The sequence below is a fragment of the Stegostoma tigrinum genome, chromosome 1 (assembly GCF_030684315.1).
Source record: "Stegostoma tigrinum isolate sSteTig4 chromosome 1, sSteTig4.hap1, whole genome shotgun sequence".
NCBI lineage: Eukaryota > Metazoa > Chordata > Chondrichthyes > Orectolobiformes > Stegostomatidae > Stegostoma > Stegostoma tigrinum.
In genome coordinates, this window is record NC_081354.1 from 118,325,536 (window position 1) to 118,352,429 (window position 26,894).

General features: G+C 39.3%; 1 protein-coding gene across 1 annotated transcript in view; it reads left to right on the top strand.

Annotated features, from left to right (window-relative positions):
• The window catches only part of adamts6 (ADAM metallopeptidase with thrombospondin type 1 motif, 6), a 324,888-nt gene extending 298,968 nt beyond the window's left edge, over positions 1-25,920 (top strand). Inside the window, exons 21-25 of the mRNA XM_048554806.2 lie at positions 414-543; positions 4,340-4,544; positions 11,648-11,824; positions 20,265-20,421; positions 22,629-25,920. Of these exons, the coding sequence (XP_048410763.1) occupies positions 414-543; positions 4,340-4,544; positions 11,648-11,824; positions 20,265-20,421; positions 22,629-22,738 (779 nt within the window). The 3' untranslated portion in view covers positions 22,739-25,920. The remainder of the gene's footprint in view (positions 1-413; positions 544-4,339; positions 4,545-11,647; positions 11,825-20,264; positions 20,422-22,628) is intronic.
• Positions 25,921-26,894: the final 974 nt, after the last annotated feature.

The following is a 26,894-nucleotide window of genomic DNA, read 5'->3' on the forward strand; positions in this document are numbered from 1 at the left end:
CTGCTGCCTCACCTATGGCTGTTGATAATGCAAATACGGGCCCTACAATTTCTTCCCATTTTTCCCATAATGTGATTTAAAAGGGACCTGAGGGGCAACTTTTTCATACAGAGGAGGGTGCTCATAAAGGAACGAGCTGCTAGAGGAAGTGGTAGAGGTGGATACAATTATGACATTTAAAAGACATTTTGACAGGTACATTGATAGGAAAGGTTTAGAGGGATATAGACCAAACACAGGCAAATGGCAGTAGTTCCTTTTAGGGAACCTGGTCAGCATGGAAAAGTTGGGTAGAAGGGCCTGTTTCCATCCTGAATGACTATATGATTACAAGTAAAAATGATCATTTAAAAAATGCGCTTGGTACAATTAAAAGGAATTTTTTTTTAAAAAAACTTTGCTTTATTTTACAGGTGTGCAGAAACAAGAAGTAGTTTGTAAAAGATTAGATGACAATTCCATTGTTCAGAATAGTTATTGTGACCCTGACAGTAAGCCTCCAGAAACTCAGAGGGCTTGCAACACTGAGCCATGTCCACCAGAGTAAGTTTGCAAATCTTTTCTATATAATTTTGTCCACTTTAGAAGCAACAGCAGTGCTTCCCTCTGAAACAATATTTTTAAAAAAATTGTGGAAGATGAATGTTGGTAGCTTCTTGTAGCTTCTTGCTGAACCCAAATGGGCCTGGAGTGAAGTGGCTTGTTAGGCCATTTCAAAGGGCTGGTAAGAGTCAACCACATTGGTATGAGCCAGGAGTCAGCCAGACCAGATAAAGACAGCAGATTTCTTTCCCTCAAGTGCATTAGTAAATCAGATGAGTCTTTACGGCAATTGATAATAGTTTTGTAACTGGATTTATTAATTTAACTGAAATTCCACTAGTTGCTGTAATGGGATTTGAACCTATGCCTGCTAAGTATTTGCTCAGGTCAGAAAATCAGAATCTTGCAGCAAAAAGCTCACTTTCCAACTCCCCAAAGTTTGTCCATGATCGAAATGGTGCAAGTCAGGAGTGTGATGTAATACTCCCCACTTGCCTGGATGAGTGCAAGAACACTCAAGAATCTTGGCATCATTCAGGACCAAGCAGCTAACATGATTGTCATCACATCCACAAGCATCTGCTCTCTCCATAGCAGCAGCAGTGTGCAGCTTCTGTGAGATGCACTGCAGAAATTCACCAAGATTCTTTGCAGCACCTTCCAAACCCATGAGCTGTACCATCTAGAAGGAATAAGGGCAGCAGATACATGGGAACCCCACCACCATATGCAAACTCATTTCCAGACTCTCACACACCACCTTGAAATATATTGACATTTTTTTGGAAACATTGACATCCTGGAACTCCCTCTCTAAACAGCAGCATGGATCTACCTACAGCATGTGGACTTCAGTGTTCCAAAAGAGTAGCTCATTACTCCTTTCTCAAGGGCAGCTAGGGATGGGCAATAAATGCTAACCCACCCAGTGGCACCCAAAGCCCATGAATGAATAAAAGTGAATAAACAAACAAACAAACGAGATATGAATCACAGAGCTGAAATGCCTTTTATTTCTATTGGTGGTCATACTTTCAGCTGCCTATTCCATAAGCTCCAAGCTTCCTTCTATAAACCTCTGTATCTCCGACTCACTTCCTTTCAAAGCCCATTTCCTGAACCAAAGATTTGGTTGTGTTGATATTTTTTAATAGAATTTCATTCAAATTTTAACTGGTTACATTCTGAAGAAGCAATCTGGAATGTTTTACTCCTTTAGAACTACAATGTAATCACAATTAATTGCAATTTGGAAATACTTGAATATCTCAAAAAGAGGGATGTCTCACAGTGAGGACTGCACATCCTACATTCAGCTCTAAGTTCTGTCTGGTGTAGGAGCTTTCTATTCAGGAATGTAAATACTCAACTAGCTTTTGTAACTGGAGCTAATGAGATTGGAGAGAAGCTAGATGAGCCAACAGAAGTGGACAGGGGAAGATCAGGTCGTGGGTAATTCATTTGGAGAAATAATTTACAGGCCTTAAAATCACATAGGGAGTTATTTGGAACACACAGAACAAATGCAGAATCGTATTCTTTGGTACTGTTTGGTATCTGGTAAAGAAAAGGGTTCAGTTAGGAATTTGGGACTGTAAGAAAGTGATATCAAACTGGTGTGAAAATAATACTGCTGTTAGAAGTAACAGAATAATCCAAGGACATTAGGACTAGTACAAGAACTTGCACCTAAATAAAGCAGGAATATGAGACTTCCAAGGAACATAAGAGACAGCTAGTGGGAATAATTTAAACCAGATAGTCAGGGGGGAGGGCAGGAAGGAAATTCATCGCAGACAAGACTGATCACAAAGTAGAAGGTAGCCAATATGCACGTATGGGCATGCAGACTTAGAGACAAACAGTAGCCAGATTCCAGGACCAGATGGACACAGGGCCAGGATAAGAAGAAAATCTATAATTAAAATATATGTGCATAAATACCAGAAGCATTGTGTATGAGCTGCTGGAACTGGAAGCTGTTGTAGCCATAAGGAACACAATGTGATAAGAATATCAGAAACATGGTTCACCCTTGAGGATTGTAATGAATACAACGTACATGAATATACAGTGTCAGAAAAGATGCAGCAGACAGGAAAGGGGGTAGTGCAGTCCTGTATGTCAGAGATTCATGGGAGGTTAATGAAACTGATCCTATGGGAGTTGAAAAGTTACAAAATGAATTCCTTTGGTCGGAAGTCTTTGATGTCAAAGACAAAATATGCAAAATCACTAGGTCAGAAAAAGATGGAAGACAGCTTATTGAGAGATAAGATGTGTGCATGTAAACAGGAAAGTTATTTTACTGGGTGATTTCAATACTTTGGAAACACCCAAACATTTAGAGTCTGAGTTACATGAGTCTTCAAAACCAAGCATTTGAGGACACCTATAAGAAGCAGTACGCATTTTGACTTTGTAATGATACGGTAAGTAACATACATCAAGAGAGATCAATGCCATCGTCAGGGAATTGTGACCACATGAGTACCAAGTTCATTGTAATCTGAGATTGAGAAACACAAAAGGCTAGACGCAAGCTATTTAACTGTAAAATGGTTTTTCTAAAAGCAGTGAGGAAACTGCTTAAGCAAGTTGATTGACATGGTTTGTACCATAACATTTCTGCAGATAAGTGGAATATGCATACTGCTGAACATGCAGGATAAATGCATGCCTAAGGTCAGCAAGCTTAGACTAAACAAGCATGACCCCAAATCAGAAGCAAAATAAAGAGGAAGGGGAACCTGTATAAATAATATGGAGGAAAGATCTGACAGAAATCAGCATAGGAACTTAGAGAAATATTTTAAAAGTGGTGATCAGAGGGGTAAGAGAGAGACACGTAGGAAAATATAACAGCAGAATAAAGCGTAACATGAAGATTATCTTGAATATTTCAAAAGAAGGCAGCCAGAGAATTGACAAGACCTCCAGAAGAAACAAATGGAGCTGAACCTGAGAAAGTGCATCTGATTGATTCCTCCAGGTCTTCACATAAACAAAATGCCCCTTCAAACGGCAGGAACCAAAACGGAATGAATGACTTCAATGTAAATGAGCTGCAAGTTCCAACAAATTAAAGGGGCCTGAAACAAATTAAATTCATATAGATATTATTTACTTCAGAGTAGTAAGAGAAATACTTTGTGAATCATACTTATCACTAGAGACTTAAACACTGAGAAAGTATGAGGAGCTTGGAAACAGTGTAAAACGGTGCCAGTGTTCAAAAGTGTTGAAAAGTAGATGCAGTAAGTTATCAACCAATTAGCCTTGCATCAGTGCCAAGTAAACAAGTGAAATTTATCATCAGGTGTCAACTTTGGGATCATCATTACAATAACAACTTACTAAACAGCACTCAGCAAGTCTGAGAATAGGAAATTTGTGATCTTTGTAAAAAGTGGCCACACATTTGGAGTGTGGAAAGATTTTTGACTTGGTTACCCAAGAGTTCTTGCATAAGTATTGCCTTGATTCCCAAACAAGTGAAACAGCGTTAGCTCTTTCTGCCGTCAAAGAGCGCAAATAACATTTATGCAGGCTCTTCAAATCCTGCTAATATTAACTTTTTAAATTGAATGTTTCCAAATTTCAATTGTGTAGTTTCAGAGAACAGTTTTAACATTTTTTCAGGTTCAATAATTTGCAACTTTACATAGGGATTTGAACAAATAGAAGATTGAAGAGCAGGGAAGTGGGACTAATTTTCACAGAGCTGGTAGTGACATAATGATCTGACTTGCCACCAGTGCTGTATGATTCTAACCTTATTTTCTTTGACTTTCAGATGGTTTATTGGAGATTGGTCTGAATGTAGCAAAACTTGCGATGGTGGAATGCGAAAACGAACTGTATTGTGCATTAGGAAAATTGGTCCCTCTGAGGAAGAAACCCTAGATGACAGCCACTGTCTAACACACAGGCCTATTGAGAAAGAACCCTGTAACAACCAGTCCTGTCCACCACAATGGGTTGCACTCGATTGGTCAGAGGTATTTATGTTTAAACTGTTAAACCATGTTGTGATTTTACTTCACTTTAAGGAACAATTCCTGTCAATGTTAAATAAAAAGACCAATAAGAAATATAGTTTTGATACTATTGCTGAGTAATGAGTCTCGCATGTGCTTACATTAGGGTCTAAACATTCTCTGCAGGGTGCTCGGTGTAAAGAACAATTTACGTGTAAAGGTTCTACAGCTAAAAAAATTCTTACTGTCATCTGATATTTTGCATTAATTATCAAAACATTAGGGCCTTATTTTCATGACTTGCAGACAGAATAACAATTACAGACTTTTGAAGTGCAGCTATTAATTGTGTGTTTTCCTTTATAAACTGCCAGCTATTTACAAAGAAATTGTTTTGAGCGAACATAATGTGTTTTCTTGTGTGTATTGCTTCACTGGCACAACACAAGTTGGGGTTTCTCTTTATGTGTTTATCAAAATGTGGGTTACTGGTTATAAAGTAAAACCCTTCACTTGGGCCCAAACATTTGGCTGACTTCATTTTGACAGAGCAATGCCAGAGAACAAAGTGACTTGTCAACTCCCAGCGGGAAATGTTTAGCAGCAAGATAGAGATCAGAAACTATTTCCAATAGATGAGTATTGAATTTTCCTCTGGTTCCTTGTCTACTGCTGGCATTATTGAGGAACATTTTGTTGGGGTTGAGGGTGGGACGGTTGGTGTTTGGGGGGTGTGGGGGCCACGTTCAGTGTAGTTGGCTGTGACAGGAGGACGGGAGTATGAGCAAAAATTGGGAGCAACATTGGATCTCTGACCTATTTTCTCTCTGCGAGGGGTTTCATTGGGCAAAGGAGGGGTATTGGGATTTCCTTCTTTTTACATCTTTCAGGTGACATCAGAGTAACTCAGATAGGATTTCCAGAATGGTGTCATATCCAGTAATCATGAATCTGATATGCTGTATATTAAAGAGAGAATGATGCCATATCCAGTAGTAATGATTCTGACGTCCTACATATTAGTATATACATCCAGTAGTGATTACTCTAATAAATTATGCAGTAGAATCATGCCTCTGATATACTGGGATGGTACCTCTGATATGCTATGTACTCAAATGAAGACAGTAGATATATAGCTGCCTAGCTGAAGAAGCCGGAAGTCAGCCTACTGGACCTGGACTTCAGAGCTGGCCACGGATATAAATTGCTCTCTTCCCCCAGCAGGTGTCCCATTGGTAGGTTTCCATCCATAAGTCAGTCTGACCAATTTCTGATGCAGAAGAGATCCCATTTAACAATCAATAGGGGACAAAACAAGGATCAGAAATTTTCAGCTTCACAAAGCATTGTACATTTTCAAAAGATGTTACATTTCTCAATTCCTAAACAGATGTGATTGAATATATCTTCCAGTCAAGCATGTTAATAGCCTTTTCAGTCATAACTAGTTTCACATGAATTACAGTGTCATGATCCATGATGTGTTTCTCTTATGAGGATGGGAGTCCGGCTGATTACTAAATTATTTTTAAGATATTTTTCGACAAGGCAATACTTCCTATATATCAGCCTTCCTGAATTTAGTTGTGAATCTTGCTGTTTAAATATTAGCATGTTGTTTTATTGCAAATGCACACTCAGCGAATTTTAAGCCAGAGTTTATTCAACTGAATGGCGTTTCCTGAAGGTCTCATCATGGTTTGTTACGTTGACGCACCTTTAAGCTTACCATAAGCTACGAATTAAAATAAACAGTATATTTTATTTCTGGTATAAATTAAGAAGTTACTGTGATATTTCTGCTTCTGTCAGTGTTTTGTTGCTTGCCAGATATCCTACACAGGAGAGAGAGAAAGAAGGAGAGGGAGAGAGAGTGAGAAGAAGAGGGAGAGAGAGAGAGAAAGAGAGAGAGAGAGGGAGAAAGCAAGATGTAGAGGCAGAGAAAGAGAAAGAATAGGAAGGAATCTTCTGATGGGACACGTGGACACTATAGTTCAAATACTACGCTCTCACAGCTAATGTGTGTCTTACATCGCATTTTGGCTGTCACTTGTTGCTATTGTTTCCATTTTTGAGAGTGCAGACAAGCATCAAGGACCAGTATTACAGAAAAATCCTAAATCTCATGTCATTGGCGGTTCATTAAGTTCAATGATGGTGGTTGCTGAGGTGCAATGACCTATTATGAAATTTGTGGGGAGTCCAAGTTGCAGAAATTGCAGCACGTCAGGGATAGGGCAAGTTATCTGGACACTTAGCTCCAAACGGCAGTAACACCCCTCACACCACATAATTCAAATTCACTCTTTGATTAGGGACAAGAGGTGAATCAGGTTTTGGGATGTAGGGGATAGCATTTGAAGACCCTTGGCCTCAGCAGTTTTCCAATAGTTAGGAAGTTCTCGCAAATTGTGTGGGCAAGTGTGGATTGTAGGAAAGATGAGCAAACAGATATTGTGGCGCAGGAAACCATTCAAGTAAAGAGAAGAAATAAGAATGTACTCGTGATAGGAGACAGTATATGTAGGGGGATAGATACTGCCCTGGGAAGCTGTGAACATGAATCCTAAAGGCTGTGTAGCCTGCCTTGCGCATTGGTTGAGGAAATCTTGGGGTTAGAGAGAAATTTGGAGTGGGAGGGGCGACAGCACTCTAAGATCCCTCTATTCTTCTGAGCTTCGTGGTATCTTGCCAATCATTGAAAAGCCTTTTATCTTTTCCTTCTTCCTAAGTGCATCCCCTCACATATATCAGGGTTAAATTACATCGGCACTGATTTGACTAATGTGTTTACATCCTGCTGTAGTGAGTTTGTTGACTTGCTCGCTGAGCTGGCTTTTTTTTGTTCGGACATTTCATTACTATGCTAGATGACATCATCAGTGGAGCCTCTGAAGAAGTGATGCTATTCTACTGTACTTGGAATTTACACTATCCGGTCCGTTATGGTGAGTACTGTCATTTCTGGTTTTGATCTGTGTGGGCTTGTATATGGAGTCCAATTCTATATGTTTGTTGACTGAAGTATGTGTGTAGAACTATACCTCTCGGAATTCCCGTGCATGTCTATGTTTGGCTTGGGCTATTATGATTACCTTGTCCCAGTTAAACTGATGGCCTTCGTTGTCTGAATGTACCGATATTAAGGAGAGTTCATCGTGCAGTTTTGCTGCTAGCTGCTGTTCGTGTATTCTGATGCCTGGTTTCCTTCCTGTCTGCACATTGTAATGTTTGTGGCAACATGGTTTACAAAATACCATGCAATGACTGCTACCAACATTACAGTGTGCAGACAGGAAGGAAACCAGCCATCAGAAGACACGAACATCAGCTAGCAGCAAAACTGCACGATGAACTCTTCTTAATATCGGTACATTCAGACAACGAAGGCCATCAGTTCAACTGGGACAAGGTAATCATAATAGCCCAAGCCAAACATAGACATGCACGGGAATTCCGAGAGGTATAGTTCTACACCCATACTTCAGTCAACAAACATATTGAATTGGACTCCATATACAAGCCCACACAGATCAAAACCGGAAATGACAGTACTCACCATAACGGACCGGATAGTGTAAATTCCAAGTACAGTAGAATAGCATCACTTCTTCAGAGGCTCCACTGATGATGTCATCTAGCATAGTAATGAAATGTCTGAACAAAAACAAGCCAGCTCAGCGAGCAAGTCAACAACCTCATCCACAACCTGAGCTACAGATCTTTGCTAAAACTTTATCCTGCAGTAACCTAACAGCTTCATCTTCACTGTCAACCAATCTTTATGTAATCTCCAAATTTATTTATCATACCCCACCAACTTCTCATCTACATCATTTATGAATATCACAAAACAATAAGGAACCTAGCACTGATCCCTGTGAGACATGACTGCACACCAGGCTCCAATCACACAAGCGGCCTTCTGCCACCACCCTCAGTCTTCAGTCACTAAGCCAATTTTGGCTGCATCTTGCCAAGCTAGCCTGGATCCCATGTACTTTTACCTTCTTTATCAGGTTCCCATGTGGGGCCTTACCAAAGCTCTTGTTGAAATCCATATAAACTACATCAACTGCTGTACCTTCATCCAAAGACTTAGTCACCTCCTTGAAGGATTCTACCAGATTTCTCAGGCATTGACCTTCTTCTGTCAAAGTTATGCTGAGCATCCCTGATCAAACCTTGCCTCTGTAAATAGAGATTAATTTTCTACTTCACCATTTTCTCCAATTGTGTCCCGACCATTGATATTAGAATCACTGGTCTGTAGTTCCCTAGTCTATCCCTACCACCATTCTTGTGTAGCTGAATCACATTAGCTGTCCTCCGGTCCTTTGGTACCTCCCTTGTGGCTAAAGACTATTTTAAAATCTTCATCTCCCACAACAGCCTGGGATACAACTCATCTGGATCTGGGGGTTTGTCCACTTTTAACTATGCCAAAGCTTTCCAATTATCCTTGCTTCTTGATTCAATCTGTTCAAGAACTTCACTGTCCATCTTCTTAAATTCTACACTTGCATCCATCCTTCTCCTGAGTATAGACAGACATAAAGTAGTCATTTAACAATCAACCAGTGCCCTCCAATTTTGTGTACAGATTGTCTCCTTGTTGCCTAATAGGCCATACTCTTTCCCTGGTTATTCTCTTCCTAGAATACCTTGGGATTCTCCCTAATTGCATTTGTTATAAGTCTCTCTTTTCTTTTTTATCCAGTCCGAAATATTCCTAGAAATTTTGTGTTTCATTCCCCCTTCCATTTCCTGATTTTTGATAAAGTCTTAGAATTTACTTGCATCATCTTTACTGAAGATTGATACCAAAGTATCTTTACAGTTCATCTTCTATTTCTTTAGTTTCCATCATTAATTCCCTAAGCTCATTTTTTAAAACTCTTCCTTAAATACCTGCAGAAACTCACAACATGTTTTATATTTCTAGCTAGCTTTCTGTCCAACTCCAAATTTCCCCTTCTTGTGAATTACTTAGTCATTCCTTCCTTATTTTATATTCTGTCTAACCTTCTGACCTGCCACCCAGCTTTGCATAATTATACATTTTTTTAAGCTTGATACTACCTTTAAAATTTTTAGTTAAGTACAAATGGTGTGTCTTCCACTGGGAAATTATTATTTGTTTGGAATGCGTCTATTCTGTGTATTTTGAAATATGTCCTTAATATCAGCCTCTGCAACTCACTTGACTTATTCCTTAAGCTAATTTGCTAGCTCACTTTAGCCAGCTCTGCTTTTATGCCTGCATAATTGCTCTTATTAAAGTTTAAAACACTAATCTGGGATCCACTCTTCTTTCCTACATTGAATGTAAAATTCAATCATATTATGGTCATTGCTACTTTGTGGCAGCTTAACTAGAAGGCCATTAATTAATCCTGTCGCATTACACAATGTTAGATCTATTATAGCTTGCTCCTTGTTGGTTCAGAACATGCTGTTCTAAGAAACTATTCTATGAATTCCACCCCTAGGCTAACATGCCCACCTAATTTTTCTGATCTATATGTTGATTAAAATCTCCTATAACTACCTCCTATGGATAACTTCATGACTAGCTCCATATTTCTTCCATTGTACTCCATCATACCCTGTGGTTACTGTTAGGGAACCTGTACACCATGCCCACAAGTGATTTTGTGCCTTTATATTTCTCATCTATGCCCAAACTATTTCTACATCCAGGTTTTCTGAATTTTGGCCATCCCTCTCTATTGTGCGAAGAGCCTTTAGTTTTGTACTTTTATTACTTTTCTAATCTTGAGCCACTTCTGGTGATACACTTAGTTTGGAATGCTTTATCCTTTCTTCTGACAGTCTCTTTATCATTTTACAATATTAGTAATGTTATTTCTTGCCTGTAGTGAGGATCCTGCTACTTTGAGTAAATCAAACCTGCTAGCCATTAATATCTATGAATTTACACATGAGTGTTAGAAATTGGTCAGCACAAAGCAGTTGAAAATGCACACTGGCAGCAACTTAAAGCATACTGCAATGAATGATTCACTTATAAAGCACGTGTATGTTACTATTCAGCAAGGCTGGACTGGGGTCAAGTTGAAAATACCTGAATGCGTACACCCTCACTTTGACTTTCAGATTAACTAACTACAGGTGAGAATTTAATATTTGAAATCCATAACATCATACATCTGCTACATAGTGCATTTGCACACATTTAGTTTTCATTGAACTTTCAATAAATATTCTGACCATTGAGATGTCCACCCAAAGAGTATAAGTTGCTTTAAAGAATTGCTATTGCCATTGCCACCATGTGCCAGTACCTCCGCAAATAGTAGCTGTGGCCCTGTTATAAAGTATATCAGCTTTCTATTTATACATACACAATAGAAAAGTAAGTTGCTGTAAGTTTCAGGAGCTGCAAGTACCTTATTGTTTTCTAGATCTCACTCAGGCAGGGGAGAGAGAGAGAATGAGGGAATCACATGAGGAGCCAACCAATGCTCACAGCACAGCTGTCGAAGGCCCATGGAACCTGGATTTCTGGTTAAGAATGCAAGAGTAAAAGACAGTGGTCCCAACGTGTGGATTTACATTTGACAGGAAATTGGTCAGAGAATGGGCCAGCCAGCTCCCTGTCCCCAGCCAAGGATCATGGACATGACCTACCATTTTAGGAGAATCAGTTGACTCAGATAAGTCAAGCAATCAAATCTTTAACCAGCCTAATACTCCAGTTTAAAAGAGAATCAAGTACTTTCCCCTAATTTCTCACAATATCAACATTTATGTCAGTAGAGCATAGTGATAATTTGAAAACCAAATTTGGTCACATGCTGCAGCTAGTTTGCGAATATTGAAAGCTCTTCACTGTTCAAATTTCATTCCTGTAACACTGTAGCCATTGCATAAATATTTATGCCAAATATTTATGAACTTTAAAAGAAGATTCTTTGCATTTTTTAAAGCTGCGTTAATTTGCTTTCTCTCTTTGCGAAACACTGATGTCAGTCCATTCTGGAGTTCAAATCTTACCACTCATTGAAAAAGCCTACTTTTTCAGGCTTTACAGGCTTCAGAAATGTCAAAATCTATGAGTCCTGAAAGTCTAACACTCATTCCTGTTTCTTCTGCAGTGTACTCCAAAATGTGGGCCAGGATTTAAGCATCGAATTGTATTATGCAAAAGCAGTGACCTGAGCAAGACTTTCCCTCCCTCCCATTGTTCCAGTGAAAGTAAGCCCCCAGCCCGGATCCGCTGCAGCTTAGGTCGCTGCCCACCACCTCGGTGGGTCACAGGAGAATGGGGCCAGGTAAGTTGGCACTTCTTAAAATTTGTATTGTTTGTAAAGTTTTAGCGGACCTGTAGAAATGTTAGCAAACCAGTTTCGAGGACCTGTAGAGAAAAACAAAGTTAGTCACTGGTAGACCTCCTGTTGGGGTGGGCATGGGGTTAGTAAGAGTAGCATTCTAGTTATAATCAGTAGTTGGAAATTATTTTCACTAGAAGCTTTTTGGTCGGCCATAATTACCATCCTGTACAGGTAGTTTGTAGTTGGCCTTTCTGCTCATGATAACAGTACACAGCTTTATGGTTTTAATGTGATTGTTTGCCTAGTGTGCAAGTTTTAATTATAGGTGCCTCTTGGTTTTAATGTGGATTGTAAATTTTATTGTTGAAGTTAACTCAAGGAAAATATATGCTTCTTGTTCGAATCTTGGATCTTGTCTGGTAGGAAGATCTTCATTCATCATGCTCATTTGCAGCCTCCTCCCCATTTAGCCCTTGGTTATGAAGGTGTTATGTGAACGATGTACAAAACAAAGATTTAGCCATATGTTGAGGCTTAAGCCCATAGTCACAGCACGAAAAGCACTGTAGCAAAAGAAATAGAAGAAAGCAGTCAATGTCAGACAACAGTGTGGATACCTATCACAGCATTTACATTGACTTTGCAATGCTGTCGTTATTCATAAAGTAGGGCATGGCCTTCCAAAGAACAAACTCTCCTGGCCTGCCACAGACTGACCTTTCCTGGCCCAGACAGCAAAGAAAATACAATGAAATGAAAAACAAGTTCCAACAGGCTCAGAGATTTCCCTGCAGATCTTGAATGTTGATTGAGGCTGAGATCTCGCTCTCAGTTTCACTCCTCGTTTCTTCAGGCCTTGATTCAAACTTATTGCCCTTGCTGATTGCCATTGCCACAGACCAATCAGCTCTCAGCATGCTAGAGTGCAGCCAGTTAACACACAGCAGAGGATGGGTATCTGATTTTGAGCAATGTAGATGGGATGAGGAACAGTTCTCAGTCACACAGCCGACCAATGGATCTTCTGGACTGGGAAACGCAGTGGCAGGAGATTTCCACAAACAGCACTATCTTTATTTGACTGGCAGCAACTCGTGTCTGAAATAAAATTTTTAAAAAATTTAAATAGACCCAAGGCAGGAATTGCTGGTCCTGAGTCTCCATGCTTTCCCCCAGAATTATTTCACCTTAGATTTACAGGTTATTCTACTTTCTCCCACTGCACACCAAAACTGAAAGCAAAAACCCAGCTCTGGTCTAACCATTTATAAATGTTCAGCGAAAACCTCCCTGCTTTTGCACTGAACATCTTGCTATATGAAGCACACGATTCTTTATGCTTTCAACTCTCTCAAAATGTCTTTCCATCTTAAATGCATAGCATACTAATCTTTGATGTTTCTCTGACCATATTCACTGATCTGTAACATAAAGTATATCCCTTCTGCAAATATGTGTCACCTCAGCCTTTTGTCTTAGATTCCATCTGTCAATTGCCTGACCACTTTGCTGGCCTATGTTTGGTTGTAGTTGATTGATATTATTCGCTCAGTCGGCTACATCTCCAAGTTTTGAAACATTGGGCGGCACGGTGGCTCAGTGGTTAGCACTGCAGTCTCACAGCACCAGGGACCCGGGTTCGATTCCTGCCTCGGGTGACTGTCTGTGTGGAGTTTGCACATTCTCCCCGCATCTGCGTGGGTTTCCTCCGGGTGCTCCGGTTTCCTCCCACAGTCCAAAGATGTGCAGATTAGGTGGATTGGCCATGCTAAATTGCCCGTAGTGTTCAGGGGTGTGTGGGTTATAGGGGGATGGGTCTGGGTGGGATGCTTCAAGGGGCGGTGTGGACTTGTTGGGCCGAAGGGCCTGTTTCCACACTGTAGGGAATCTAATCTAATCTATTCCAGTATCCAGTCAAACACTGATCCTGGACTGGTGCTTCGGCAGCACCACTCTCTATCAACCTACAGTACAAGAAACATAATTTGTTTGCCATGACCTACCGTTCACTGTCCTTCAGTCTATTTTTCAATCAAGGATTGTCCACAATATTTCTAAAGACTTTTGTTCCATACTCATTGCCATTTTTTATTTTGTTGTAGCAACCAAAATTATATGAGTATTGAAATTTGAACTGAATAGGATAGGGTTGATTTGAGTAATGTAATTACAGTAGGTAATAAATAAATTATTAATAACTTAAACTATCAAACCATTTTGTTGAGGTAATAATAGCTGAATCAGAAACCATAAAGTTACCCACTGCCGAAAGCAAAAATTGATGTGGATCACTATTAATAATAGAGATTTACCAAAAGTTCCTTAAAGTCATCTCTATGAGTCCGAAAGTGAAGCTGTTTCGAATTATGAAGATAATTATCTTTCACTGGTCATATTGAACAACATAGAAATTGTAGCACAGAAATGGGCCATTCATCCTAAAAAGTGTACGTCAGTGTTTATACTCCAGTTAACCCACTTCCCATTCTAACTGGATATCGTCATCCTGTTTTATTTTCCCTGTGTTCCTTTCTTACTCATATGTACATGAGCCTTGAACCACTGAAACGCAGTAATACTCTCTACTTCAACCATTCTATATTGCAATGAATTCCATATTTCGTCTACTGTCTGTGTACATTTGTGCCCTTTATTAAATTTTTTTTTTGCCTGCAGGCAGTAGATCTGTTTCACTATTTTTAGACAGGTGCTGAATAAGACTGTTAAATCAGTTTATTGTTTGATGGCCTAGCAGATGCATATGAAACTTCTATTAAAGAGGTGTGGACATGTGTGTAATGCTATAACTCAAGGAGCAATGAGATTAGTTCCAAGCTAGTGTATATTTACATGTGTATATATATCTAACTCAAAGCGTACTTTCCACAAAAGAAATTGTGTTCTTATATTCCACATAGGCACCTTACAGCTTTCAAGATTCAACATTGAATTTAACAATTTCACAGCATGAACACCCCATTCATTGTCTATTACTTACCTCCACATTCCCAGGTCCTGACACAAGTACAGCCAACCCATTTTCAACTAGCTATAGCCTCCATTATCACCTACCTAGTTTCTCGTAAAAAAAAATGAAAGCACTGCAGATGCTGGAAATCTGAAACAAAAACAGAAATCTCAGCAGGTCCGGCAGCATCTGTGGAGAGAAATCAGAGTTAATGTTTTGGATCCGGTGACCCTTCTTAGAACAGATGGTAGCTCAGAAAAGGGTGTTTTTTCGAGTCATAGAGTGAGACAGCACTCAAACAGGCCCTTCAGTCCAACTCGCCCCACTGACCAGACATCACAATCTGATCTCGTCCCATTTGCCAGCATTTGGCCCATATGCCTCTAAACGCTTCCTTTTCATGTACCCATTCCAATGCTTTTTAAATGTCGTTATTGTACCAGCCTCCGCCACTTCCTCTGGCAGCTCATTCCATACATGCGACACACTTTGCCCCTCAGATCCCTTTTAAATCTTGCCCCTCTCACCTCAAACCTATGCCGTCTAGTTTTGGATTCTCCCTCTCTGGGAAAACGACCTTGGCTGTTGACCCATCTATGCCCGTCATGATTTTATAAACATCTGTAAGGTCACAAAGAACAAAGAAAAGAAAATTACAGCACAGGAACAGGCCCTTCGGCCCTCCAAGCCTGCACCAGTTGAGATCCTCTGTCTAAACCGGTCATCTATTTTCTAACGGTCTGTATCCCTTTGCTCCCTGCCCATCCATGTACCTGTCCAGATACATCTTAAAAGACTCTATTGTGTCTGCGTCTACCACCTCTGCTGGAAATGCGTTCCAGGCACCCACCAGCCTCTGCGTAAAGAACTTTCCACGCATATCTCCCATAAACTTTCCTCCTCTCACTTTGAACTCTTGATCCCTAGAAATTGAGTCCCCCACTCTGGGAAAAAGCTTCTTGCTACCCAACCCCTCATGATTTTATAGGCCTCAATCAGGTCCCCCCCCCCCCCCGCCAATCTCCGTCTTTCTAATGAAAATAATCCTAATCTACTCAACCTTTTTCTTCATAGCTAGCGCCCTCCATACCAGGCAACATCCTGGTGAACCTCCTCTGCACCCTCTCCAAAGCATCCAAATCCTTTTGGTAATGTGGCGACCAGAACTGTACACAATACTCTAAATGTGGCCGAACCAAAGTCTTATACAACTGTAACATGACCTGCCAATTCTCGTACTCTATACCCCATCCGATGAAGGAAAGCACGCCGTATGCCTTCTTGACCACCCTATTGACCTGCATTGCCACCTTCAGGGAACAATGGACCTGAACACCCAGATCTCTCTGTTCATCAATTTTCCCTAGGACTTTTCCATTTACTGTATAGTTCGCCCTTGAATTAGGTCTTCCAAAATGCATTTGCCTGGATTGAACGCCATCTGCCATTTATCTGCCCAACTCTCCAATCTATCTATATTCTGCTGCATTCTCCTACAGTCTCCTTCACTATCTGCTACTCCACCAATCTTCGTGTCATTTGCAAACTTGCTAATCTCACCACCTTTACCTTCCTCCAGATCATTTATGTATATCACGAACAACAGTGGTCCCAGCACAGATCCCTGTGGAACACCGCTGGACACAGTTCTCCAATTTGAGAAACCCCCTTCCACTACTACTCTCTGTTTCCTGTTGCCTAGCCAGTTTTTTATCCATCTAGCTAGTATACCTGGACCCCATGCGACTTCACTTTCTCCATCAGCCTGCCATGGGGAACCTTATCAAACGCCTTACTGAAGCCCATGTATATGACATCTACAGCTTTTCCCTCATCAATCAACTTTGTCACGTCCTGAATGAATTCTATTAAGTTGGTAAGACATGACCTTCCCTGCACAAAACCATGTCGTCTATCATTGATAAGCCCATTTTTTTCCAAATGGGAATAGATCCGAACCCTCAGTATCCTTTCCAGCAGCTTCTCTACCACTGACGTCAGGCCTTACCTTCAGCCTTTGACTCTCCAGGGAAAAAAGGCCCCAGATTATTCGGCCTCCCCCTATAACTCAGACCCTTCAATGTTGACAACATCCTTGAAAATCTTTTCTGAATCCTTTCAAGTTTAATAACATCATTCCTGTAGCAGGGAGACCGGAATTGCATACAGTATTCCAGAAGTGGCCTAACCAATGTCCTGTACAGCTGCAACATAACCTCCCAACTCATACGCACAATGCACTGAGCAAGGAAGGCAAGCTTCTTCATTACCCTTTCTACCTGCGACTCCACTTTCAAGGACCTATGCCCCTTTGTTCAGCAACACTCCCCAGAGCCCTACCATTAATTGTATAAGTCCTGCCCCGGTTTGCCTTTCCAAAATCAACACCTCACATTTATCTAAACTAAATTCCATCTGCCAAAGTTAGGCCTTGTGGTGGTGGGAAGAGGGAGAGTTAACAACAGGTGGAGATAGAGCCCATAGACGGAGGAAAAACAGTTGGTTAAAGTTCAGTCTGGGGAATGAGTAGCTGCTAATGGGGACTGTTAGTAACTGACGATGCGTAGTGCATGGTAGCAACCCATGTGATGCCAATACCTGGTAGTGGGAGTGGGGGAAATCATGGGGAAACATGCTCAAGCCCTAAAACTGTGGAACTCGATGTGAAGTCTAGAAGGCTGTAGGGTTCCCAAGCCGAAAATGAGGTGCTGTTCTTCCAGCTTGTGCTGAGCTTCTCTGGAGCACTGCAGCGAGCCTGAGACAGAGATGTCAGCCTCAGCTTCTTTTCTTCCCTGATTTACTTTTGACAAGGCTTTTGTCTGCCTATCCTTTCCTTTTTCTATCTCTGGGCTCCCTCGCCTCCTATCCACTCACTCCCCTCCCCAGCGCCAACCTCCCCCCAACAAGCCAGCATCAGCATAAATACGAACCTTTCAGAGATGCTTCATCTGAAAATGGGGACCAAAACATTAACTTTGCCACAGATACTGTCAAGTTTCTCTAGCAATTTCAGTTTCCATTTGTTTCAGATCCCCAATTCTTTGTTGTATTTTAGCATTCTTGTATGAAGTTTTCACAGAATCATAACAGTGTGGAAACAGGCCATTTGGTCCAACAAGTCCACACCAACTCTCAGAGCATCCTGCACATTTTTGGACTGTGGGAGGAAACCAGAGCACCCAGATGAAACCCACGCAGACACAGGGAGAATGTGCAAACTCCACACAGACAGTCACTCAAGGGTGGAATCAAACCTGGGTCCCTGGCACTGTGAGGCAGCAGTGCTAACCACTGAGCTGCCTTCTGTTCTGTTGTTTCACTTAAATCATTGTTGTATTTCTTTCAAGTTTAACAGATGATTGGCTGCAAAATGGAGTTCTTCCAATAGTGCTACAGCAATAGGCTCTAAATCATTCCACCTAACCACCCAGCCCCAGATAATTCACCTGTGCTAATTTTCAAATAATGTGAAATGAATTTTTGCACTTATCAGTATAAGTGATAACTTCTTTGCTTCTATGCCCAGAGGCAAGGGCTTGGTAGCTATTTGCTTTACATGATTTTCTTTCCAATGAGTAGAACAAGGAGGCAGGCTCCAAGTCTGTCTCAGTCAGAATGGAGGTCAGATCCTGTGTTGTTGGTATTACTCTGAACCACACATTAACTGTCTAGCCAACTTGGCTAACAAAGTCCCCAGCACGTGATGTAAGTCTTCAATAGTGAAAGTTGTTTTATGTTAATCACAATTGTTAATATCGAGTGATCTGATTTTGATATCACAGGGATCAGATGGAGATTAAACTTCTTTTATACGTCTCAAAAAAGCTTGCCCCGCTTGTAGAATAGTAAATTTTCCCACTTCTCACACCCGCCATCCCATCCACTTTCTAAACTAAATTGTTTTTTTCAGTGCCATTCATTTCTCTAAAGGGCAGTTTGTACAATGGATCTGTGTCCATTAGGGACTGCAGATACATAGCATGGCCAGATGAAATGTACATCGCATTATAGCAGGAGCTTGAAATACCACACTATGAATGGGAGGCCATTCTGCATAAAAGTTCTGAGAATAGAGTCTGTGAATTTGGCTCAATGCTTTTCATCCGTTTCCACTGATAGTAATAAGAAGAAGCTATGATAGCTTCATGGTTATGGTTTTGGATGAGCAACCTATCGTCGTTTAGTTCAATTTCCACCATGACAAATTTCAAAATTAAGGAACAATAATTTGTACCATTTGCAGACACTATAAAAGCCACTAACTTGTTGGAAAAACCTAATTGATTCGCTGAGGCCCTTTAAGGAAGAGAATCTGCTATTCTGTTTGGTCTAGCCTACATATGTTCCTAGTCCCACATGGAGGTTGATTCTTAGTAATCTAAGACTAACTAGCAGTAGATAATAAAAATTGCATTACCAGCATTGCCCACATCCCAAAAGCAAATTTTAAAAGGATCCATCTTTTGATTTTCTGATTATTATTTAATTGATGTCAGCTGGCCCCTAAACTGCAATCCAGGGCAGTTTATTTCAAATAGGTCAGTGTTCTGTATCATGCTCCAAAATTGAGACTGAGTAACAAGACTGAAAACATCTGATCATGACCTTAAAACAACACTGTGGAGTCTATATCCTCAGATCAGAGATTACACTTGAAATATGCCACTTATTGGTTGATTAGTAGATTACCTTTTTTTATGTTTTAAGAAATCAAAAATAAATTAAATTTCTGCATTGAAAAATACCATAGTCTGGTACAAATTAGTTTTGCATACAGTGCACTAATGCCATTCTCTTGTAGGTTTGACATAGTAAGAGGACGCTGCCCAGCATCATATCTGACGTATGCTATGTAATATTTTAACAGTATGCAATTTAGTGGAGAAGTTATACAAATGAATCAGTAATACAAGGGACATCTGGCAATGTTATAAATAGCTGATCAGACATAGTAGTGCATTAGCTTTTAAGGATCCAAACATGACAGGTCCATCAATTGCCCACTACAGTATCTCTTAGAATGTGTAATTGGAAATTATTTTAAAAGGACACATGATGGTCTCAGGCTGGCTGATGTTCAGGCTATACACCAGAGCAATGTCATGTTATGGCAGGCAGAAAGACACACTACAGCAGGCCAGCAGTCATATTACACCAGATATACCTTTCAAGTCTACTCTGCAGTTTCCTGTACCATTTCAAGCTTAAGAGTGTTGGGCCCATTCATCAATATTACCAGATGACTGACACCATAAATTCAGCTGCAACCAATGGTGTATCCTTCCATCTTGCTATCCTTCCGTTGCCAATACAATAAATCTTTTCAGTAGTTATATTAAAAGAAAACAAAGCTTCAGCACATTATGAGATTAAAATCAAAATATATTTTAAGCTAAGCATGCTTTCATTATCTATTTGCTGTCTACAAAAGTTAACTACTCAACATGCATTTTTGTTTCTTATTTATTGCAGTGTTCTGCACAGTGTGGTCTTGGCCAGCAGATGAGGACTGTCCAGTGCCTGTCATATACGGGTCAACCATCTAGTGAGTGTCCTGAAACCCTTCGACCACCCTCAATGCAACAGTGTGAGAGCAAATGTGATGCTACTCCAATCACCAATGCAGAAGGTTGGTACTTTTTTAAACAATAACAGTAGGTTTAGGTGGTGTTTTAGGGAACAATTTTTAAGTATCTCTTCAGTTTGAATCATTTCAGGTAATTTTCACCCACGAGTTTTCTGGTAAGAGATGCTGGAACTTTCTAAATTGATACAGTGTGGTGTATTGCTTGCTGGTCCAATTGCATGGATCTGTTATGTGTGCCAGAAGAATTTCTGCCAAATAAAAATAATGGGATTTGTAAACATTGGGCTTTTCCTAAGTATTGTTGCAAAAGGAAGCAAGTTTGTGGATTGTGCTTACGTTGAATTTTGTAAAGAAACAGCAGATTTATGTCATTTGATGTAAGCTTTATATTATAAATGTCAAGTGACAAAATGAGTCCAATGTACCAGCAGACAATTTAAATCATTGATACTTTCTTTGGCACACACAATTTTGGTAGATAACTACAAAACTTGCCCAACTTTTAACAATTAGGATTATGAAAAACAAGGAACCAAACATACTGGACAAATGCTTCATTGCTGTAAAACACAATCTGAACAGTTACTCTGTTCCCATTTGGAACTACTTGGACAGCCTGTTTCTTTAAGGCACCATGTTTAATTTCCAATATATGCTTTGTTTTGGAGCAGATTGGATAGTTTGCAAATAGACAAAGACCTTTCTTACAATAAATCACAAAAAAAATCATTTTTTGTGGAAACATCTGCATGTTTTCTCAGTTGATGACAGAAGTGAGGGTGCATTTAGGAAAGAAATTTGAAACAATTTTGAAGGTTTATATCAATGACAGACATGCTTTTGAATTCAGCATCTGTTCGGGTTCTTGAATTATACTTTTTGAATTACAGTATTTGTTTGAAGCTAGACTTTGAAGCATTACTTCTGTTAAGTGTACTGTTTCAATTTCTGTTGAGACTGTGCTGTAGTACAAATACCAACCATCCAGCCTGAGCTATAAGGTATGAAATACAGTTCTGTCCCATTTCTTTTAAGGTATGTGTGTGGCTACAGTATCCAGACAGTGCAAGGTCACCTGAAACTTGAACCACAATGCCATTTGAATCATTTTTCATGAAGTTTCAAGTTTCATTGTAGTTTACGAAGCTTGTTCATGCACCTTTCACAGTAGCTCCAATACTTTGTCAGTTGTATTTATTGTTTTGACCGTAATGTATATCCTTGGCATATTCCATGTCTGTAAATCAAGCGATGGATATTCTTTATGATTCATTGATTCCAGACTAAGTTTCCTTTTAACCAATGGCTAGTCAAATTCCACAGAGAATGTCCTACTCATGGTTATTGTACATTTTACAAAAGTAAATTTTAAGATGATAAATCATGAATGTAGGCTATCTAAAGTGAAAGCTGGAAATGCTTGAGATAAGCATCAGTAGCATAGTCATTATCTGTATGGGAAAGAAGCATTCACTATTTGGATGGGATCGTTTATCAGATTGTAAAAAACTTTTTTATTCAGAAGAAGTTCACTTTGACGTTGTTTTATGGTTTGTGTATTTTTCCCAAAGATGAAATTTTAGGCTGATTTTAAAACAAATCAATTTAACCTGGTTAGACAAAGGTAAATATCATAGACAAAAGTATATATTTGACTGTTTACAAAAATGAAGTAGATACTGTCTGCGATAGTAGGAACTGCAGATGCTGGAGAATCTGAGATAACAAGGCGTAGAGCTGGATGAACACAGCAGGCCAAGCAGCATCAGAGGAGCAGGAAGGCTGACGTTTCGGGCCTAGATCCTTTTTCAGAATAAAGGTCTAGGCCCAAAATGTCAGCCTTCCTGCTCCTCTGACGCTGCTTAGCCTACTGTGTAGATACCTCCTGGACCTTCTTGTCATAACTGAGCAGGAGTGTGGTTCAAAGATTCAGGCTAGATCATTGTACACCTAGCTCCAATCTTTGCTTCTTTAAAGTAGCTTCCTTAAAGTGAGTATGGGATTGGGATATTCATCCATACATGTGGATGATTAAAAATGAAATTATGACGTCAAGCTTTATTTGAAAAGAAAGATTTAAAAACTGAAAATTTTTAAAAAGGAGGAAATGCCACATCAGTTCATCAAGGATTAGCTTCATCCATCTGGAGGATAGTCAGATCCTTTCAATGGAGGCATGTACACCTTGAAAGGTGAACCATATCAGTTTTGTTGCTTTATTCAGTGCTGTCTATTCTTTTATTTCATAGAATGCAAAGATGTGAACAAAGTGGCTTACTGCCCACTGGTGCTGAAGTTCAAGTTCTGCAGCAGAGCCTACTTTAGACAGATGTGCTGTAAGACCTGCCAAGGACATTGACCCGAAGCAAGCCTTGTTAATTCCATCTTGGAAAACTATCCTCGTTAATTCTATCTTGGTGCCTGCCCTGAATTCACACAAAGGAATGGGATTTGATGTCCCCCAAACTCTTTACCCTGTGGAAAATGTAACCACTGGTCAGCTACAGCTGACAATAATTTGCTGTTATTTTAACTTCTGTGAAGTGGAATTTTAAAAAAAAACAAAGGTGCTGGACACAGAGAGGAGGAGATGCCAGTTCTAAGTTTTCTGCTTGGCAACATGAGAAACATTCAGCTGTTAGGAACATGCATGGTCACTTGTACAAATTGAATAGTTGGTTCATCTCCAGGGACCAGAAAGTTAATGTAATATATATTGGACCTCAAAAAGGGAGAGAACAGTTTGCATATGTTCAAAAGCTGATAAAGCAGAAAATAATTATCTCAGCTTGCCTAGCTGTATAAAAACTCTGAAAGAAATAATGTTTTCGATACACTACAAAAACATGACAATTATTTATCTCACGTAACAGTGACCAAAAAAAGTTTTATAGTATCAACTGATATGTTATTTAAAAAAGAACCAAAAACGGAACACATTTTTTCTCTATGTGGTGCTAAATTTCTAGTACTTTCTGCTGAAACTCTCTTTCCAAGATTACATAGTTTAAAAGTAATATTGATGTCTCTACCCTAGAGTTCTCAATCAGGAGAATTAATACTTTTAATAAATAAGTGAAGCAAACTTATAGATCAGTATGGATACAGGAGTGCATCAAAATCAATGAAGATTTCTTGCTGCCAACCAAAATTAGGACTTGTTGATAAAATATTTTATCATCATTAAATTCACTCGATATTATAAAATAAATGGGAAACACAGATGTTTCTGCTGAAGCCATTATAAAGTAAGGAGAACCAGAGATCATAAACTCAAGCGCTGTTCTGCCCATGTAAGTGATGTCTAGAGCTTGAATTCTACCACTCTAATCTCCTTTGTTTACGCTACCGGTTTTGGAGTGGCCTCGACCACACAGGCATCCAGTTTTGTAAACCAGGCTCCATTCAACCAGTTCTGGTCAAGACCACCATGCTAGGCATAATGCAAAGACAGACTATCCACTTTGAAATGAGGCACACCTTTCAGCAAAGCTTGTAATAAAAAGGAAATAAATGCTCCAGATGCTTCTCCGTTTCGAAAGGGGAAACACCTGTTTTGAAATCATTTCTGTGCTGCTAAACAGATAAATGCAGCCAAAGACTATTTGCAAAGGAGCAAATATAAGTGTTGTTAGAATATTTAGGTAGCAATACTCTCACTAGGAATATTAAGCAATGCATTACGTTTAGAATTGACAATGTATTGTTACCTTAAATATATTTAAATGTGAAACCACATAGTATTTGTATACTAAAGCTAAAAAATAGACATGATTCCAAAGCCCAGTGCTAGCAGAGTAAATGGCCTAGCTTGATTAAAGACTCAATATTGAGATAATAAAAGAGGATACTTGTTCATATAACTATAGTACTTGAAAACTTGCAGTTTGCAGCAGGTACTTTATGAATGTGCATTTGTGTTGAACTGTGCCTCTTTTGTCTAGTGCAATGAACCTATCTTAAGTGAGAATATTTGTAAATCATTGTGTACAAAATCCATTAACATGCAAAACAGGGCACTTTTCATCAGTTAGGTGAGATTCTGTAGATTTTGAATGAAACAAATGTTTAGTAGAGTACATTTATTTTCATTTCAAAGGAATTATTTTAAAGTAATTTTCATGAAAATGTGATTTTTTTTAAATAAAGAGAACTAACCAGCTAACCATACATCATAAAAATAAATAAGCAAAGATGTGATTTTTTTACATAGAAACATGCAAGTTGACAATTTTCTTTGACGGCAGTCTGCGGAAGAAATTGTCATATGGCACATTTGGTCTGAAGTCATAGCTACAAAGAAATCCTTTCTGATATAAATACAAACCAAGAAGGTTTTTTTTGACAATCCATACATGATGTTGTGCTGCACACTCAAGTCATAAACCCATGAAAATCTTGACTGTCATCTACTACCTCTCAACAGTATTTTTAAACAGCTTTATTCCACACCACTACGGGCAATGGCAAAGTGGTGTTCATTTATCACTTGGCTATCACTTGGCTTGCTTAGCAAATTCATTTCAGACATTAGACATCTTTCTGAACAAAACTAGTCAGTCTGCCTTGGTGTTGTTATGCCTTGAGAGGTCTAGGAATATCATAAAGGGAATGGTGTGCTATGACAATCCCAAGAATGGGGCTCTCATACCAGTACTTAATATTCCAGGGCACGAGTATGTTTATCATTAAATGTTATATTTCAACAAGGAGCTTTATTTAAAGAATTCTTCTTTACCTCAGATTAGGTATTTACATTGCAAAAACTTGCTTCCACAGATGTATTTTTGCTCTGTGGTACTGGTGCTATATTACCAGGGAGTTGAATGTATAGAACAGCACTGAGAGTGAAAATAAACCAACTCCCTCAATATTGGATTGCATTATTAAAGGGAACAGAATGCAAAATGTGTATGAATTAACAAACTCAGAAAAAAAACTTCAAGCTGGGACTCAACAAATAAAACTAAAAATGGACCAGAAAATGTGTTCAAATAGCACAGTGCATTGCTGCTATTGTACATTGTAGCCACATCAATATCAAAATTGAATCCTTTCTATAGTTTTCAAACTGATAACAGAACCAGTTGTGCAAGCTGTAAAGGAATTTGACAGGCTTGCCATTGCTGAGAAGAACATTACATTGTAGCCAGTTCAATGAAGAGCCTAAGGCACACGCTGCAGTATTATCGGCATCTGGTCATAGAGACTGAGAAAGGACTTGTCCACAGATATACCCCCAAGGTGCATACTTCATGGAAAAATACACTTAATTACGGACTCTATTAATCACTGAATGTCACATAAATATTCTTATCCAGAATGGAAAATTAGCATTGTATTATTGTGATTAGTTGCTTATATTTTATATTCAGTATTAATGTGGTACACTGTTACTAAATATTTTCTTTTTTGTAAATTATATGCTAATTTATTGCCATGTTTCAAGACACTTGTTCTACATTCAATTCACTGCATAAATGGAAAGGTAATACTGAATACAGTGAAATGATATTCCATATTTGTGACACAGATTTTTTTCTCTAGGTAATTTAAATCAATAAAGTGCAGCTTCTAAATGTTACCTTCTTGTTTATTTGATGGCTTAATTACATAAAGCATCAACTCAGTTATATTGCCCTGGTAATACGCTTGCATATATGAGCTGAAGTAACACCATAAAGTTTTGATACAATCCCTAATTCAGACTTAATTTGTCAAGCCAAGGTTAAACACAGGTGGAGTCCAAAATTAATTTTGCTAGCGCAATTCTGTGGGAGTAAAATCCCAAACATTGTGCTTCACTTCATAGTTCTAAACTTGTAAATGCTAGTCAAGTGAATGACCTTTATCACTTTCCCTTGGAACTGGGGTTTAACAGTGGCCCAGACATAACTATAATGTCTGGTACTTTGAACCATAAGATCTGTGTCAAAGCTAAAAGTTATTTTTTTTTCTAGATTAACTTCTTAACTCATGCAGTCATCATAGCTTGGATCACCTTCACAGCTCTGTTCTGCAATACTGAACATAGATGTCCCTGATAGTTTCCCTTGGTGATCTGAATTGAACATAGATAGTGTGGCATAATTTTTTATACACAACCTCAGACTTGGACTTGGTTCATGTGGTAATACAGTTGCAGTACACTCAAAAGCTCCATGAGCTTGTTTAATCTGACCTTTGCAGTTCATCTGATCCAGTCTATGATCTCTGATCTGGTCTACGAGTTCCTCTGATTCAGTCCATGATCTTCTCTGATCTGGTCTACAAACTCCTCTGATTCGGTCTATGATCTTCTCTGATGTAAGTATTGCAGCTTCAGTTGGTTCCTTCACAAAATGATTTCAGCAATATTGAACAAAAACAGAAGTTGCTGGAAAAGCTCAGCAGGTCCGGCAGCATCTGTGAAGGAAAAGACAGAGTTAATGTTTCAGATCCAGTGACCCTTCCTAAGAACTATTCTGAGGAAGGGTCACTGGACCCGAAACAGATGCTGCCAGACCTCCTGAGCT